General features: G+C 51.9%; 1 protein-coding gene across 1 annotated transcript in view; it reads right to left on the reverse strand.

Moving 5' to 3' along the window:
- ARAP1 (ArfGAP with RhoGAP domain, ankyrin repeat and PH domain 1) overlaps nt 1-17,039 on the reverse strand; it is a 182,279-nt gene that overhangs the window by 116,690 nt on the left and 48,550 nt on the right. Inside the window, 4 exon segments of the mRNA XM_075337654.1 lie at nt 8,631-8,713; nt 8,715-9,068; nt 9,070-9,111; nt 9,113-9,335. Coding sequence (XP_075193769.1) covers nt 8,631-8,713; nt 8,715-9,068; nt 9,070-9,111; nt 9,113-9,295 — 662 coding nt within the window. The 5' untranslated portion in view covers nt 9,296-9,335.

The raw sequence follows: 17,039 nt of genomic DNA on the forward strand, positions 1-17,039 counted from the left end.
TGTGTGTGTGTGCGTGTGGATCTTCCGCCGCTACAGGACCTCGATGCGCTTGTAACCATGCCAACGTATCCCGTCCCCCGCTCGCACGGGAGCCCACACCACTCCCGTGCGAGCGGGGGATGGGGGATGGGGGGGGAGTACAGTACTCACCCCCCTTAACAGCCGTGTCAGTTCGGGGAATGCGCGGGGGGGGAGAGGGGGGGGGGGGGGGGGGGGGAGTACAGTACTCACCTCCGTGACAGCCCTGTCAGTTCGGGGAATGCGCGGGGGGAGGTGGGCGGGGCCAGAGCTAACGTGCGTTGCGTGAGGGGGGCGGGGCGGGGCGTGGCCGAATTGCCAATGCCTGCAGGGTGCCGGGGCGAGAGGCCAATCTGTGGGGGGGGCGGAGGCTGGGCGAGCGGCTGGCCAATCCGTGTGGGGGCGCAGCCTGGGCGAGCGGCCAATCGGTGTGGGGGGGCGGGGCCATGGCGAGCCCAGCGGCCAATCAGCTTTGTGTCACCGTAAGGACACAATGTCACTGGAAGGACACAATTTTGAAGCATGACAGACAGACAGACAGACAGAATAAGGCAATTATATATATAGATAATGTAGGAGTCCCACTACCTCACAATTTTAACAGAATGTGTGTGATGCCCTCCTTTATGTGTAGTGCTAGGTGTATCTGAGTCCTTACTAAATTTTGTCAGTTCTTGCATTGTCTACATACAGTGGGTACGGAAAGTATTCAGACCCCTTTATATTTTTCCCTCTGTTTCACTGCAGCCTTTTGGTATTTTTTTCTCATTAATAAGCACTCTGCCACCATCCCCCATCTTCACAGAAAAAAACAAATGTAGACATTTTTGCAAATTATTAAACAAGAAAAACTGAAATATCCCATGGTCATAAGTATTCAGCCCCTTTGCTCAGTATATCATATGGTCATAAGTATTCAGCCCCTTTGCTCAGTACTGAGCAGAGGCCCCCCTCCCTTCTGAGCTAGTACAGCCATGAGTCTTCTTGGGGTCCTGGATTGGGGGTTCCTCGGCCATTCTTCATTGCAGATCCTCTCCAGTTCCGTCAGGTTGGATGGTGAACGTTAGTGGACGCCATTCTCAGGTCTCTCCAGAGATGCTCAATTGGGTTTAGGTCAGGGCTCTGGCTGGGACGGTCAGGAATCGTCACAGAGTTGTTCTGAAGCCGCTCCTTTGTTATTTTAGTTGTGTGCTTAGGGTCATTGTCTTGTTGGAAGGTGAACCTTCGGCCAAGTCTGAGGTCCAGAGCATCTGGAAGAGGTTTTCTTCCAGGATATCTCTGTACTTGGCCGCATTCATCTTTCCTTCAATTGTAACCAGTCGTCCTGTCCCTGCCCCCATAGCATGATGCTGCCTCCACCATGTTACACTGTGGGGATTGTATTGGGCAGGTGATTAGCAGTGCCTGGTTTTCTCCACAGAATTATCACCAAAAAGTTCTATCTTCGTCTCATCAGAGCAGAGAATCTTATTTCTCATAGTCTGGGATCCTTCATGTGTTTTTTTGTAAACTCTATGCGGCTTTCATATGTCTTGCACTGAGGAGAGGCTTCCATTGGGCATCTCTGCCATGAAGGCCCGACTGGTGGAGGCTGCAGTGATGGGAGAAAGTTGCACAAAGTCACCTATCTACTGCATCTCTGGAGCTCAGCCGCAGTGATCTTGGGGTTCTTCTTTACTTCTCTCACCAAGGCTCTTCTCCCACGATTGCTCAGTTTGGGTTGATGGCCGGGTCTAGGAAGAGTTCTGCTGGTCCCAAACTTCTTCCATTTATGGATTATGGAGGCCACTGTGCTCTTAGGAACCTTGAATACTGCAGAAATTCTTTTGTAACCTTGGCCAGATCTGTGCCTTGCCACAATTCTGTCTCTGAGCTCCTTGGGCAGTTCCTTTGGCCTCATGATCCTCATTTGGTGTGACATGCAGTGTGAGCGGTGAGGTCTTATATAGACAGGTGTGCGCCGTCCCAAATCACGTCCTATCAGTGTAGTTACACACAGAGGGACTCCAATGAAGGAGAAGAACCATCTCAAGGAGGATCACAAGGAAATGGACAGCATGGGACTTACATATGAGTGTCTGAGCAAAGGGGCTGAATACTTATCACCATGTGTTATACTGAGCAAAGGGGCTGAATACGTATCACCATGTGTTATACTGAGCAAAGGGGCTGAATACTTATCACCATGTGTTATACTGAGCAAAGGGGCTGAATACTTATCACCATGTGTTATACTGAGCAAAGGGGCTGAATACTTATCACCATGTGTTATACTGAGCAAAGGGGCTGAATACTTATCACCATGTGTTATACTGAGCAAAGGGGCTGAATACTGATCACCATGTGTTATACTGAGCAAAGGGGCTGAATACTTATGACCATGTGTTATACTGAGCAAAGGGGCTGAATACTTATGACCATGGGATATTTCAGTTTTTCTTGTTTAATACATTTGCAAAAATTTCTACATTTCAGTTTTTTTCTGTCAAGATGGGGGCAGAGTGCACATTAATGAGAACATTGTTCCCAGCAGTGACCTGGGAGTCAGATGTGTCCCGGCGTCTTCTCCATGTTGTTTCCATCCATTTCAGTGATTTCCAGGCCCCTCAGACCTCCTGGGGGGGGGGGGGGTCTGCCAGAAAAATGCTCGCGTTTCCCATTGACTTCCATTATGCTCCTTACTGAAGAAATTGCTCCGCTCCAGTAACGCACCCCAGCATTTTAGTGCACCCCCATACCTAGCGACATCACATCTGATTACAGCAGAGCAGTGATATAAGAGGAGAGGCCGATATCAGCGTAGAAGGTCACAGTCACCACTAGGGGGAGCGCACTGATACAGAATGCTGCAGCTGGTATTTTGTGGTAATCAGTGATCGCCCCCTAGTGGTGGCCACATATAAATACTTTCATTCAAAGGGATCTGTCAGCAGTAGTGATGAGCGAGTGGTTGACTATTCGTAGTCTCTGCTGTTAGTGAGTTCTGTCCGCTACTCGCATATTCGTTATAAGTAGCGGGTGCAATGTAAGTAAATGGGAAATATCTAATATCTAATATCTAACTAGCGAGTAACCTGAAAAACGTACTATTTGCAACTCGCACGAAAAGTACGGCTGTCTGGTTACTCGCTACTCAGCGAGTATTTCCCATTGACTTACATTGCGCCCGTTACTCGTAACGAATATGCGAGTAGCGGACAGAACTCACTAACAGCAGAGACTACAAATAGTTAACCACTCGCTCATCACTAGTCAGCAGTTTTTTAGCTATGTGATCGGAGAACAGCATGATGTAGGGGGTTAACACAGATTTCAGCCATGCATAACTAATCACATGTGTGCTGTTTACCTGCAATGTTTGTTTTAGCTTCAGGAGATTGTTATTGCTGGACTAGGTCAGCTAGAGGTCAGCTAGTCCGGCACACCCCCTGCTGTGATTAGCAGCTCACTGTCTATAGACATAGTACACAGAGAGCCTGGTGTGGGCGGGGGGGCGGCTTTCTCAGCTCTGCTGCATTGCTAAATTTAAAAACTTTCATTATGACAAAGCAACTGCAGTCACTGATGTAAGTGACACATCGCTGGATTCACGGGCTCTGCCCACATCATGCTGCTCTCCGATGAGGGAGCAAAATCCTGCTGACAGATTCCCTTAAAAAAGCTCAGCATTAACGTTTGGTGCAGCGCTCCCACAGCGGATGTGCACTTTGTACGCACAACCTCCTGACACGGCCCCGAGGTGAGCGGCTGTGTGTGCGTGGCGGTGTGTGCGCGGCGGTGTGTGCGGGGGATTGTGCAATGTGTGACAATGACAGCAACACCGACAGCCGTGCAGAGGAACACAACACGACCTCCACTGACAGCCTGCCATACCAGGGCGGAGAACACCGCCTACTGCTACCTGTTATCAGCCATTACTGGAGGAGGAGACTGTAGGACAGGTGAGAGCAATCTATTACTCCCTGTTATCAGCCATTGCTGGGGGAAGAGACTGTAGGACAGATGACTACAATCTATAACTCCCTGTTATCAGCCATTACATCAAAAAGGCTCACAGTACTACAGGTTACTGCAAGCTTTTATTCCCTGTTATCAGCCATTACTGGGGAAAGAGACTGTAGGACAGGTGAGTACAGTCTATTACTCCCTGTTATCAGCCATTACTGGAGGAGGAGACTGTAGGACAGGTGAGTACAGTCTATTACTCCCTGTTATCAGCCATTACTGGAGGAGGAGACTGTAGGACAGGTGAGTACAGTCTATTACTCCCTGTTATCAGTCATTTCATGATGAAGAGGGGGGTTGTAGGGATGACATAATTTTATTACTCTTATGATTCACTACAAAGGATAATAAAATAAAATAGAAAAAGCAGATCCCTGTGATGTGGTGCCTGTTGTTGGTGCAGCAGCAGTGAGTAGCAGCCGGTTACATTCGAGCTCAGCTCCTGCTCCGTTTTCGTGATGGGCAAATCCGAGCTGCCAAGTTTGGGGTCCGTACTGGACTCCTAGTGTCCGTGCACAGGCCTCGAACATGGACTTGTCAGGGTAGTCCGTGTTACTGTTCGGCTTTGGCCACACTTTTTCTGGATCCGCTCATTAAACCTTATGAATATTCACCGCTTCCCCCCGCCCACCGTCTGTGACAGCGTCTGTGGTTGGTTGCTCTCACACTAGCTGCCAGGGTGCGGAAAGTAAAAATAAATTAAAAAATGGAGTAGGATACCATGTATTTTTATACCAAACGCAGATAAAGCCCATGGCTGCAGCCCCCAGCTGTGTGCGTCGTCGTGGCTGGGTGTCAAAATTAGGGGGGACAACAAGCTGCTAAATAATTTATTTAAATAATTTTATAAAAAAAACCTGCATGGGGTCCCTCATATTTTGATACACAGCCAAGATAAAGCCCACAGTGGGGGACTGCAGCCTCCCGGGACTGCTTTATCTGAGCAGAGTATCAAAATACGGGAGACCACATGTTTTTCCCCCAATTTGTTATTAATTTTTACACTTTGCTCTGGGGACACAGACAGTTAGTGTGAAGGAAACCAATCACAGACGCCGGCAGTCTAACTGCAACCAATCACAGACGCCGGCAGTCTAACTGCAACCAATCACAGACGCCGGCAGTCTAACTGGAACCAATCACAGAAGCTGAGTGGAGGAAGCAGTGAATATTCATAAGGTTTAATGAGTGACCTGGAAGCAGTGTGACAGCTGCACACAGACTGTCAGTAGAATTGTCCTCCTTTATCCCCGCTGAGCTTGGACATCTGAGGGTCCTCCCACCTCTCCGCTCGGCTCCGGCACACAGTGAGGCGAGTTACTGGAGTGGAGACCGTCCTCACTGGAGACATCTTGTCACTGTCTGATGACTTTTATGCTTTTTTGATCTAAAATAACAGACAATACCCCATGTGTTTTCCATGTTCTCTGTATTTACTTTCTGCAGGGCTTAGATCGTTTCAATTCTAGATCAGGGGTGGGGAACCTCCGATGACCTTTTTCTGCAGCCCCCGGGAATCTGCCGGCAGCAGCGTCTTGACAGCTGCCGGCCCTTTAAATCTCCATGTGCACTGCGAGGACGCACATTCAGTGTTCATTACTGAACACTGGTCAGTGCTTGTGTGCGGAGGACCTACTTTGTGGGCGAGGTTAGTGCTCTGCGCCCCGTCCCACAAAAGATGAGCAGCAGCAGTTTCACGGCTTCCAGCGCTGTGTGCCCGCTCCGGCTGTGCTGTGTGTCCGCTCCCCCTGTGCCTGCTCCGGCTGTGCTGTGTGCCAGCTTTCCCTGTGCGTGCTCCCACTGTGCTGTGCGCCCACTCCGGCTGTACTAGCTCGTACTGTACTGTGTGCCCGTTCCCCTGTGCGCACTCCACTGTGTTTCATGCCCGTTCCCAATGTGCACGTTCCCACTGTGCTGTGTGCCTGCTTACTCGGTACCATGTGTCTGCTCCCCCTGTGCCGTGTGCCCCCCTCCCCACCACCAGGGCAACGTTCCTCCCCCTTAGTGCTGTGTGCCCCCTCTCCCCTAGGGCTGTGTGACTCCCCCCATTGCTGTGAACCACCCCTAGTGCTGTGCCCCCCATGTCCATGCTCCCCCCAGTGCTGTCCGTGCACCCCCCCCAGTGCTGTCCGTGCACCCCCCCCCCCAGTGCTGTCCGTGCACCCCTCCCCAGTGCTGTCCGTGCACCCCTCCCCAGTGCTGTCCGTGCACCCCCCCCCAGTGCTGTCCGTGCTCCAAAGCCATATATATGCCTTCCAGTGATGTATATGCCCTCAGCCTCTCGTGAGGTATATGCTCTCAGCCCCTCCTGTGATGTGTATACCCCAGCATCTCCTGTGATGTATATATCACAGACAGGGTTGGAGCATATACATCACATGGGGGGCTGGGTTATATACAGTGCAGACCAAAAGTTTGGACACACCTTCTCATTCAAAGAGTTTTCTTTATTTTCATGACTCTGAAAATTGTAGATTCACATTGAAGGCATCAGAACTATGAATTATCACATGTGGAATGAAATACTTAACAAAAAATTGTGAAACAACTGAAATCTGTCTTATATTCTAGGTTCTTCACAGTCGCCGCCTTTTGCTTTGATTACTGCTTTGCACACTCTTGGCATTCTCTTGATGAGCTTCAAGAGGTAGTCACCGGAAATGGTTTTCCAACAGTCTTGAAGGAGTTCCCAGAGATGCTTAGCACTTGTTGGCTCTTTTGCCTTCACTCTGCGGTCCAGCTCACCCCAAACCATCTCGATTGGGTTCAGGTCTGGTGACTGGAGGCCAGGTCATCTGGCGTAGCACCCCATCACTCTCCTTCTTAGTCACATAGCCCTTACACAGCCTGGAGGTGTGTTTAAGGTCATTGTCCTGTTGAAAAATAAATGATGGTCCAACTAAACGTAAACCGGATGGAATAGCACGCCGCTGCAAGATGCTGTGGTAGCCATGCTGGTTCAGTATGCCTTCAATTGTGAATAAATCCCCAACAGTGTCACCAGCAAAGCCCCCACACACCATCACACCTCCTCCTCCATGCTTCACGGTGGGAACCAGCCATGTAGAGTCCATCCGTTCACCTTTTCTACAAAGACACGGTGGTTGGATCCAAAGATCTCAAATTTGGACTCATCAGACCAAAGCACAGATTTCCACTGGTCTAATGTCCATTCCTTGTGTTCTCTTCTGCTTGTTGCCTGTCCTTAGCAGTGGTTTCCTAGCAGCTATTTTACCACGAAGGCTGCTGCACAAAGTCTCCTCTTAACAGTTGTTCTAGAGATGTGTCTGCTGCTAGACCTCTGTGTGGCATTGACCTGGTCTCTAATCTGAGCTGCTGTTAACCTGCGATTTCTGAGGCTGGTGACTCAGATAAACTTATCCTCTGCAGCAGAGGTGACTCTTGGTCTTCCTTTCCTGGGGCGGTCCCTCATGTGAGCCAGTTTCTTTGTAGCGTTTGATAGTTTTTGCCACTGCACTTGGGGACACTTTCAAAGTTTTCCCAATTTTTCGGACTGACTGACCTTCATTTCTTAAAGTAATGATGGCCACTCGTTTTTCTTTACTTAGAATTTGTATTATGGCAAGACAAAAGCAGCTAACAGTGTATTCAGTAGGACTATCAGCTGTATCTACCAGACTTCTGCACAACACAACTGATGGTCCCAACCCCATTTATAAGGCAAGAAATCCCACTTATTAAACCTGACAGGGCCGCTCCTGTGAAGTGAAGACCATTTCCGGTGACTACCTCTTGAAGCTCATCAAAAGAATGCCAAAAGTGTGCAAAGCAGCATCACAGGAGGGGATAGGGGCAAATACATCACATCGGAGATGCTGGGGGCATACAAATCAAAGGAGGGGGCTGGGGCATCTCCTGTAATGTATATACAGCAGTCACAGCGTCTCCTGTGTGATGTATATACAGCAGTCGCAGCGTCTCCTATGTGATGTATATGCCCCCATCCCCTCCTGAGATGCATGTACAGCAGTCCCAGCGTCTCCTATGTGTTTTATATGCCCACATCCCCTCCTGTGATGTATGTACAGCAGTCCCAGTGTCTGTTCTGTGATGTATATACAGCATTCCCAGCATCTCCTATGTGATGTATACGATTTACCAATCTTATTATCACAAAGTTGCCTGCGCTCCAGACCGAGACAATCCTGGAAAAGCGGTTGTGAGAAGCAACATGATCAACGTCACCGAAAATTAACCGCCGCACCAAAGAGAAGCCGCTCCGGCCACTACAGTAGGGGTGAGTTAATTAATCGTTTGACCAAATGTAGCTGGTTCATTTTCACATTGATAATTTGGTGCGGCCCCCGAAGGTTGGTAGAAATTTCCAAATGGCTCCCGGCAGTAAAAAGGTTCCCACCCCTGCTGTAGATGATACAATTCCCCGCTTACCTGACGTTCTTTATAATGTGTCCCTTTGCGGTCGAGGTTACGTTCCTGAGAAGATTGTCTGGACACAACTGTAACAAACCCTCTGCTGTGGAAGTTTAGGTCAGGTTGATAACCATGCAGAGCTTAGCCACTAGAGGGGCGCTCTTCTACACATTAAATCAACATGCAGCTAGAATAGCCGGGACTGTATCACGTACCTGCTGGGCGGAGGAGGGGTGGGCCTGGCGGGTCTGGCCGGCAGTGGCGGGGGGCTCCTGGCGGTGCTCTTGTTTTCCAGTTTTGTGGCGTTTCAGCGGCAGGGGCGGAGCCTCTTTACATTCATCAGTCTCAATAATTTCAGGATCATTAAAGGGGAGCAGAAAAGACGGAGAGAGGAGACCTGGGGTGGCCGGGCTTCGGGGGGACTCCACAGCCGTAGCGGGGTCTGGCACCAGGACCGGAGATATGGATTTGGGAGGACTGATGGAAAATTTGAGGGGTGGTCCGCGACCACTTCTTGGAGGGATGGGCGGAGGGGAGAAAACACTCCGCGAGGGTTCAGAACTGGGGGGCAGATCAAAGCTGTGCCCGGACGTCTGTTGCTCGGACACAGATTTGGGGAGAATGGTGCGCTTCTTTGGGACGGGATGTCCCCCCCGTGGTCTCCATAGATTGATCCTGAGATAGCGACTTCTGCAAAAGCGGCCAAGATTCGCTTCCGATGTCCCGGGAGGAGGATCCCGAGGCCGGTCAGAGACTCATCGCTGAGGTCCCGCACCTCCGACACGGTGCGAATGGCGTGCTTCTCAAACAGGTCGCAGTACTGGTGCAGCTTTATAGTATGGAGCCACTCAGAGACAGCAAGGGAGGACACCTCCGACATGGCGGCCGATGGTCACTTCATCACTGCGCCGGCCCGACACCTGCAACACAGGACGGAGCGTTACTGAGGAACCGCAACCGCACGGGCGGCACAAGAACTGGCACAGTGTAAACACGAAAGACACAAAAGTGCGTCCCGTCTGCCCAACGACGCCCCCTCCGGCCCTAACCACGACGCACCCCGTCCTCCGCCGCAACCACCACGCACCCCCTCCACCCCAACCACCACGCGCCCCCTCCTCCGACCCAACCATCACGCGCCCCCTCCTCCGCCCCAACCACCACGCGCCCCCCTCCGACCCAACCACCACGCGCCCCCCTCCGACCCAACCACCACGCGCCCCCCTCCGACCCAACCACCACGCGCCCCCCCTCCGACCCAACCACCACGCGCCCCCTCCTCCGACCCAACCACCCACGCGCCCCCTCCTCCGACCCAACCCACCACGCGCCCCCTCCTCCGACCCAACCACCACGCGCCCCCTCCTCCGACCCAACCACCACGCGCCCCCTCCTCCGACCCAACCACCACGCGCCCCCTCCTCCGATCCAACCACCACGCGCCCCCTCCTCCGACCCAACCCACCACGCGCCCCCTCCTCCGACCCAACCACCACGCGCCCCCTCCCTCAGACCCAACCACCACGCGCCCCCCTCCTCAGACCCAACCACCACGCGCCCCCTCCTCAGACCCAACCACCACGCGCCCCCTCCTCAGACCCAACCACCACGCGCCCCCCCTCCTCAGACCCAACCACCACGCGCCCCCTCCTCAGACCCAACCACCACGCGCCCCTTCCTCAGACCCAACCACCACGCGCCCCCTCCTCAGACCCAACCACCACGCGCCCCCCTTCCGCCCAACCACCACGCGCACTGTCCATGCAACAATATATCCTGTCCAGTGCTTAGAATCGTGACATTTTGTACAAATGGTAACGTGGACTCACGCACTTCCTGGACAGGCAGTGTTGTCACAAGGACACAGACGCTGCAGACCATGCCTTCACCATGCAAAAAAGATATAAATATATATATCTTTTTCTAAAAATGTCCCCGTGTCACTTCTCCTTTAACTGGAAAAACTGTGGCAGCTGAAGAGCGCGATAACATCAAGATAAGACGCAACAGTCTACGGTCACGGTATAACGGACACATCCGAGCCTCAGCGGATCCCGCACCTCAAACAAGCGGCACCTCCAGCCCTGAACCCCAGACTGACACATTGTAACAAAACCCAGATCCCAGAAGTAGCAGGTCACGTTCGAGCTTCAAAAAAGAAAAACATCTGTTCAATGACAGCAAAAAAAATGTCCAATACATTCACCAAAGTGAAAAAACCAAAACATCAGATGAATCATCAAATCTAAAAAAACCGCACAAACCATCAGCGGAGAAAAAAAAACGTCATATACTGCAGATCCCGATACAGAGGCGACACCGGCCCAAGAAGAGACTATGTAATGAAAAACAGACCCGAGAAGACGAGAAACCCCGAGGATCAGATACAGAAAATAAAACACCCAAAATACCTGCCCGGATATAAAGGCAAAAATAAAAAAAGAGTAATAAAAGGAACAACTATCAAATACCAACACCAACAAGTGAGGAGCAAACACCGAGAACCTGCAAACGCCTGCCCCAAACCTGCATCTCCCGACAGAAAAAAACGCACTTGTGTTTTTCATGAATTTGGGGTGAAAAAACAAAAAAGTTACAACCTGCAGATATATTCTTGTACATATTTATTATTATAGCGCCATCAATTCCATGGCGCTTTACATGTGAAAAGGGTGTACATAATAGGGACAAGTACAATAATCAAACAATACAAGGCACAGACTGGTAAAGGAGGAGAGAGGTCCCTGCCCGCGAGGGCTCACAGTCTACAGGAGGAGAGAGGTCCCTGCCCGCGAGGGCTCACAGTCTACAGGAGGAGAGAGGTCCCTGTCCGCGAGGGCTCACAGTCTACAGGAGGAGAGAGGTCCCTGTCCGCGAGGGCTCACAGTCTACAGGAGGAGAGAGGTCCCTGCCGCGAGGGCTCACAGTCTACAGGAGGGAGAGAGGAGCCTGCCCGCGAGGGCTCACAGTCTACAGGAGGAGAGAGGAGCCTGCCCGCGAGGGCTCACAGTCTACAGGAGGAGAGAGGACCCTGCCCGCGAGGGGCTCACAGTCTACAGGAGGAGAGAGGACCCTGCCCGCGAGGGCTCACAGTCTACAGGAGGAGAGAGGTCCCTGCCCGCGAGGGCTCACAGTCTACAGGAGGAGAGCGGGACCCTGGATCACAGTCCTACAGGAGGAGAGAGGGAGCCTGCCCGCGAGGGCTCACAGTCTACAGGAGGAGAGAGGACCCTGCCCGCGAGGGCTCACAGTCTACAGGGAGGAGAGAGGACCCTGCCCGCGAGGGCTCACAGTCTACAGGAGGAGAGAGGACCCTGCCCACAAGGGCTCACAGTCTACAAGGGATGGGTGAGGATACAGTAGGTGAGGATAGAGCTGGTCGTGCGGCGCTGTATCAGACTGAAGGTTACGGCAGGTTGTAGGCTTGTCGGAAGAGGTGGGTCTTCAGGTTCCTTTTGAAGCTTGGCAAGGTAGGCGAGAGTCTGATGTGTTGTGGCAGAGCATTCCAGAGTATGGGGAAGGCACGGGAGAAATCTTGGATGCGATAGTGGGAAGAGGAGATGAGAGGGGAGTAGAGAAGGAGATCTTGTGAGGATCTGAGGTTGCGTGCAGGTAGGTACCGGGGAGACTAGGTCACATATGTAAGGAGGAGACAGGTTGTGGATGGCTTTGTAGGTCATGGTTAGGGTTATGAACTGGAAGTCGTTGGGCAGTGGGAGGCCAGTGAAGGGATTGGCAGAGAGGAGAGGTCGGGGAAGTAGCGGGGGGGGACAGGTGGATGAGCCGGGCAGCATAGTTTAGGATAGATTGTAGGGGTGCGAGACTGTTAGAAAGGGAGGCCACAGAGCAGGAGGTTGCAATAATCCAGGCGGGAGATAATAAGGGCATGTACTAATGTTTTTGCAGCTTCTTGGGAAAGGAGTGTTCGGATCCGTGAAATATTTTTAAGTTGGAGGTGGCAGGAGATGAGGAGGGCTTGGATGTGTGGCTTGAAAGAGAGATTAGAGTCTAGGAATACTCCCAGGCAGCGAGCACGAGGGACCGGGGAGAGTGGGCAGCCATTGATATTGATGGATATGTCAGGTGGAGGAGATGAGTGAGGAGGAGGAAAGACAATGAACTCTGTTTTGTCCATGTTGAATTTTAGGAATCGAGCAGAGAAAAAGGATAAAATAGCAGACAGACATTGTGGGATTCTGGTTAGTAGAGAGGTAATGTCAGGTCCAGAGAGGTAGATCTGTGTGTCATCAGCGTAGAGATGATACTGGAAGCCGTGGGACTCTATGAGCTGTCCCAGGCCGAGGTGTAGATGGAGAACAGCAGGGGGTCCAAGAACTGAGCCTTGGGGGACCCCGACAGATAGGGGGCGAGATGAGGAAGTGGTGTGAGAATGGGAGACGCTGAAAGTTCAGTCAGGTATGAGGAGATCCAAGATAGCGCCAAGTCTGTGATGCCCAGAGATGAGAGGATCTGTAGTAGGAGGGAATGGTCTACTGTGTCGAAGGCAGAGGACAGGTCCAGTAGGAGGAGGATAGAGCAGTGTAGAAGGCAGAGGACAGGTCCAGGAGGAGGAGGATAGAGTAGTGTAGAAGGCAGAGGACAGGTCCAGTAGGAGGAGGATAGAGTAGTGTAGAAGGCAGAGGACAGGTCCAGGAGGAGGAGGATAGAGTAGTGTAGAAGGCAGAGGACAGGTCCAGTAGGAGGAGGATAGAGTAGTGTAGAAGGCAGAGGACAGGTCGAGGAGGACAGAGTAGTGTAGAGGGCAGAGGACAGGTCCAGGAGGAGGAGGATAGAGCAGTGTAGAAGGCAGAGGACAGGTCCAGGAGGAGGAGGATAGAGTAGTGTAGAAGGCAGAGGACAGGTCCAGGAGGAGGAGGATAGAGTAGTGTAGAAGGCAGAGGACAGGTCCAGTAGGAGGAGGATAGAGTAGTGTAGAGGGCAGAGGACAGGTCCAGGAGGAGGAGGATAGAGTAGTGTCGCTTGGCTTTGGCGGTTAGTAGGTAGTTAGTGACTTTAGTTAGGGCAGTTTCAGTGCAATGATGGGGTCGGAAGCCAGATTGTAGCTGGTCAAAGAGGGAGCAGGAAGAGAGGTGAGGACAATTCAAGATGGACATGCTGTTCTAGTAGTTTTAAGGCATAGGGGAGAAGGGATATGGGGCGATAGTTTGACACAGAGGATGGGTCAAGGGAGGGCTTTTTGAGGATGGGTGTAATAGAGGCATGTTTAAAGCATGAAGGGAATACACCAGTTGATAGTGATAGGTTAGAACTGCGGTGATGTTGGGGATGAGGTGCGATGGGAGCGGGTCCAGTGCACAGGTGGTGAGATGTGATCTTCAGAGTAGAGTGGAGAGATTGTTTTCTGTCATGGTGGAGAAGCTGGATTTGGAGGAAGAGGGATGAGTAGCTATGATGAGGGGCTGTGGTGATTGTGGGCCAAAGCTTGCTCTGATGTTGTCAATCTTCTGCTTGAAGAAAGAGGCAAAGTCTTCAGCTGAGATGAGAGGAGAGGGAGGTGGTGCCGGAGGACGGAGGAGAGGAGGAGGAGAGGGAGGTGGTGCCGGGGGACGGAGGAGAGGAGGAGGAGAGGGAGGTGGTGCCGGGGGACGGAGGAGAGGAGGAGGAGAGGGGAGGTGGTGCCGGAGGACGGAGGAGAGGAGGGGGAGGTGGTGGCGGGGGGACGGAGGAGAGGAGGGGGAGGTGGTGGCGGGGGACGGAGGAGAGGAGGGGGAGGTGGTGGCGGGGGACGGAGGAGAGGAGAGGGAGGTGGTGCCGGGGGACGGAGGAGGAGAGGAGAGGGAGGTGGTGCCGGGGGACGGAGGAGAGGAGAGGGAGGTGGTGCCGGGGGACGGAGGAGAGGAGGGGGAGGTGGTGCCGGGGGACGGAGGAGAGGAGGGGGAGAGGGAGGTGGGGACGGGGGACGGAGGAGAGGAGGAGGAGAGGGAGGTGGGGACGGGGGACGGAGGAGAGGAGGAGGAGAGGGAGGTGGTGCCGGGGGACGGAGGAGAGGAGGAGGAGAGGGAGGTGGTGCCGGGGGACGGAGGAGAGGAGGAGGAGAGGGAGGTGGTGCCGGGGGACGGAGGAGAGGAGAGGGAGGTGGTGCCGGGGGACGGAGGAGAGGAGAGGGAGGTGGTGGCGGGGGACGGAGGAGAGGAGGGGGAGGTGGTGCCGGGGGACGGAGGAGAGGAGGGGGAGAGGGAGGTGGGGACGGGGGACGGAGGAGAGGAGGAGGAGAGGGAGGTGGGGACGGGGGACGGAGGAGAGGAGGAGGAGAGGGAGGTGGTGCCGGGGGACGGAGGAGAGGAGGAGGAGAGGGAGGTGGTGCCGGGGGACGGAGGAGAGGAGGAGGAGAGGGAGGTGGTGCCGGGGGACGGAGGAGAGGAGAGGGAGGTGGTGCCGGGGGACGGAGGAGAGGAGAGGGAGGTGGTGCCGGGGGACGGAGGAGAGGAGAGGGAGGTGGTGCCGGGGGACGGAGGAGAGGAGAGGGAGGTGGTGCCGGGGGACGGAGGAGAGGAGGGGGAGGTGGTGCCGGGGGACGGAGGAGAGGAGGGGGAGGTGGTGCCGGGGGACGGAGGAGAGGAGAGGGAGGTGGTGCCGGGGGACGGAGGAGAGGAGGGGGAGGTGGTGCCGGGGGACGGAGGAGAGGAGAGGGAGGTGGTGCCGGGGGACGGAGGAGAGGAGAGGGAGGTGGTGCCGGGGGACGGAGGAGAGAGGTGAAAGTGTTGAATAGCTGCTTAGGGTTGTGGGATAGAGCGGATATGAGGGATGAGAAGTAGGTTTGTTTTGCAGCAGAGAGTGTGGACTTGAAGGTGGTGAGAGCTTGTTTCTATGTAATGATGCGGTGAAATGGTCAAAAAAGCCAGTGGCTGGCCCCGGGGGGGGCGGTAAATGACAGCCAGTTGGAGGTTGGAAGGGGTGTAGAGTCGTACGGAGTGCACCTCAAAAGAGGGGAGAGTGACCGAGGGCGGTAGTGAAAGTGGTGTAAAGGAGCATTGGTCGGACAGGAGCAAACCCACTCCTCCACCATGCTTGTTACTGGGGCGGGGGGGGGGGGGTGAGAGAGTTGGAGACCACCATAAGAAAGTGCAGCAGGAGAGGCAGTGTCAGAGGGGGTGAGCCAGGTTTCTGTGATGCCAAGAATGGAAAGTTTATTAGTGATGAAAAGTTTATTGTACATAGGAGCAGTATTATAGTAGTTATATTCTTGCACATAGGGGCAGTATTATAGTAGTTATATTCTTGCACATAGAGGCAGTATTATAGTAGATATATTCTTGTACATAGGGGCAGTATTATAGTAGTTATATTCTTGTACATAGGGGGCAGTATTATAGTAGTTATATTCTTGCACATAGAGGCAGTATTATAGTAGATATATTCTTGTACATAGGGGCAGTATTATAGTAGTTATATTCTTGTACATAGGGGGCAGTATTATAGTAGTTATATTCTTGTACATAGGAGCAGTATTATAGTAGTTATATTCTTGCACATAGGGGCAGTATTATAGTAGTTATATTCTTGCACATAGAGGCAGTATTATAGTAGATATATTCTTGTACATAGGGGCAGTATTATAGTAGTTATATTCTTGTACATAGGGGGCAGTATTATAGTAGTTATATTCTTGCACATAGAGGCAGTATTATAGTAGATATATTCTTGTACATAGGGGCAGTATTATAGTAGTTATAGTCTTGTATATAGGAGCAGTATTATAGTAGTTATATTCTTGTACATAGGGGGCAGTATTATAGTAGTTATATTCTTGTACATAGGAGCAGTATTATAGTAGTTATATTCCTGTACATAGGTGCAGTATTATAGTAGTTATATTCTTGTACATAGGGGGCAGTATTATAGTAGTTATATTCTTGTACATAGGAGCAGTATTATAGTAGTTATATTCTTGTACATAGGGGCAGTATTATAGTAGATATATTCTTGTACATAGGGGGCAGTATTATAGTAGTTATATTCTTGTACATAGGAGCAGTATTATAGTAGTTATATTCTTGTACATAGGGGCAGTATTATAGTAGATATATTCTTGTACATAGGGGCAATATTATAGTAGTTATATTCAATATGGGACCGCCCATGTGATGATGTCATGTTTTTGGAAGCTTCTGATAGGTTTATTGGCAACATCTGAGTTAATTACAGACACACCTGTGGATGTATTGTAATGCACACCTGACACACACGGCTTCTTTGTGTAGCATTATGGGAAAGTCAAAAGAAATCAGCCAAGATCTCAGGAAGAGAATTGTGGACTTGCACAAGTCTGGTTCATCCTTGGGTGCAATTTCCAGATACCTGAAGGTGCCTCAATCATCTGTACAAACAATTATACACAAGTACAAACAAGATGGGAATGTGCAGCCATCAGACCGCTCAGGAAGGAGACGGGTTCTGTGCACCAGAGATGAACGTGCTTTGGTCAGACATGTGCAGATCAACCCAAGAACAAAAGCAAAAGACCTTGTGAAGATGCTGGTGGAAGCTGGAAAGATTGTGTCATTATCCACAGTGAAACGAGGACTATATCAACATGGGCTGAAAGGCCGCTCTGCCAGGAAGAAGCCATTACTCCAGAAGAAACATAGAAAAGCCAGATTAAA

The sequence above is a fragment of the Anomaloglossus baeobatrachus genome, chromosome 2 (genome assembly GCF_048569485.1).
Source record: "Anomaloglossus baeobatrachus isolate aAnoBae1 chromosome 2, aAnoBae1.hap1, whole genome shotgun sequence".
Classification (NCBI taxonomy): domain Eukaryota; kingdom Metazoa; phylum Chordata; class Amphibia; order Anura; family Aromobatidae; genus Anomaloglossus; species Anomaloglossus baeobatrachus.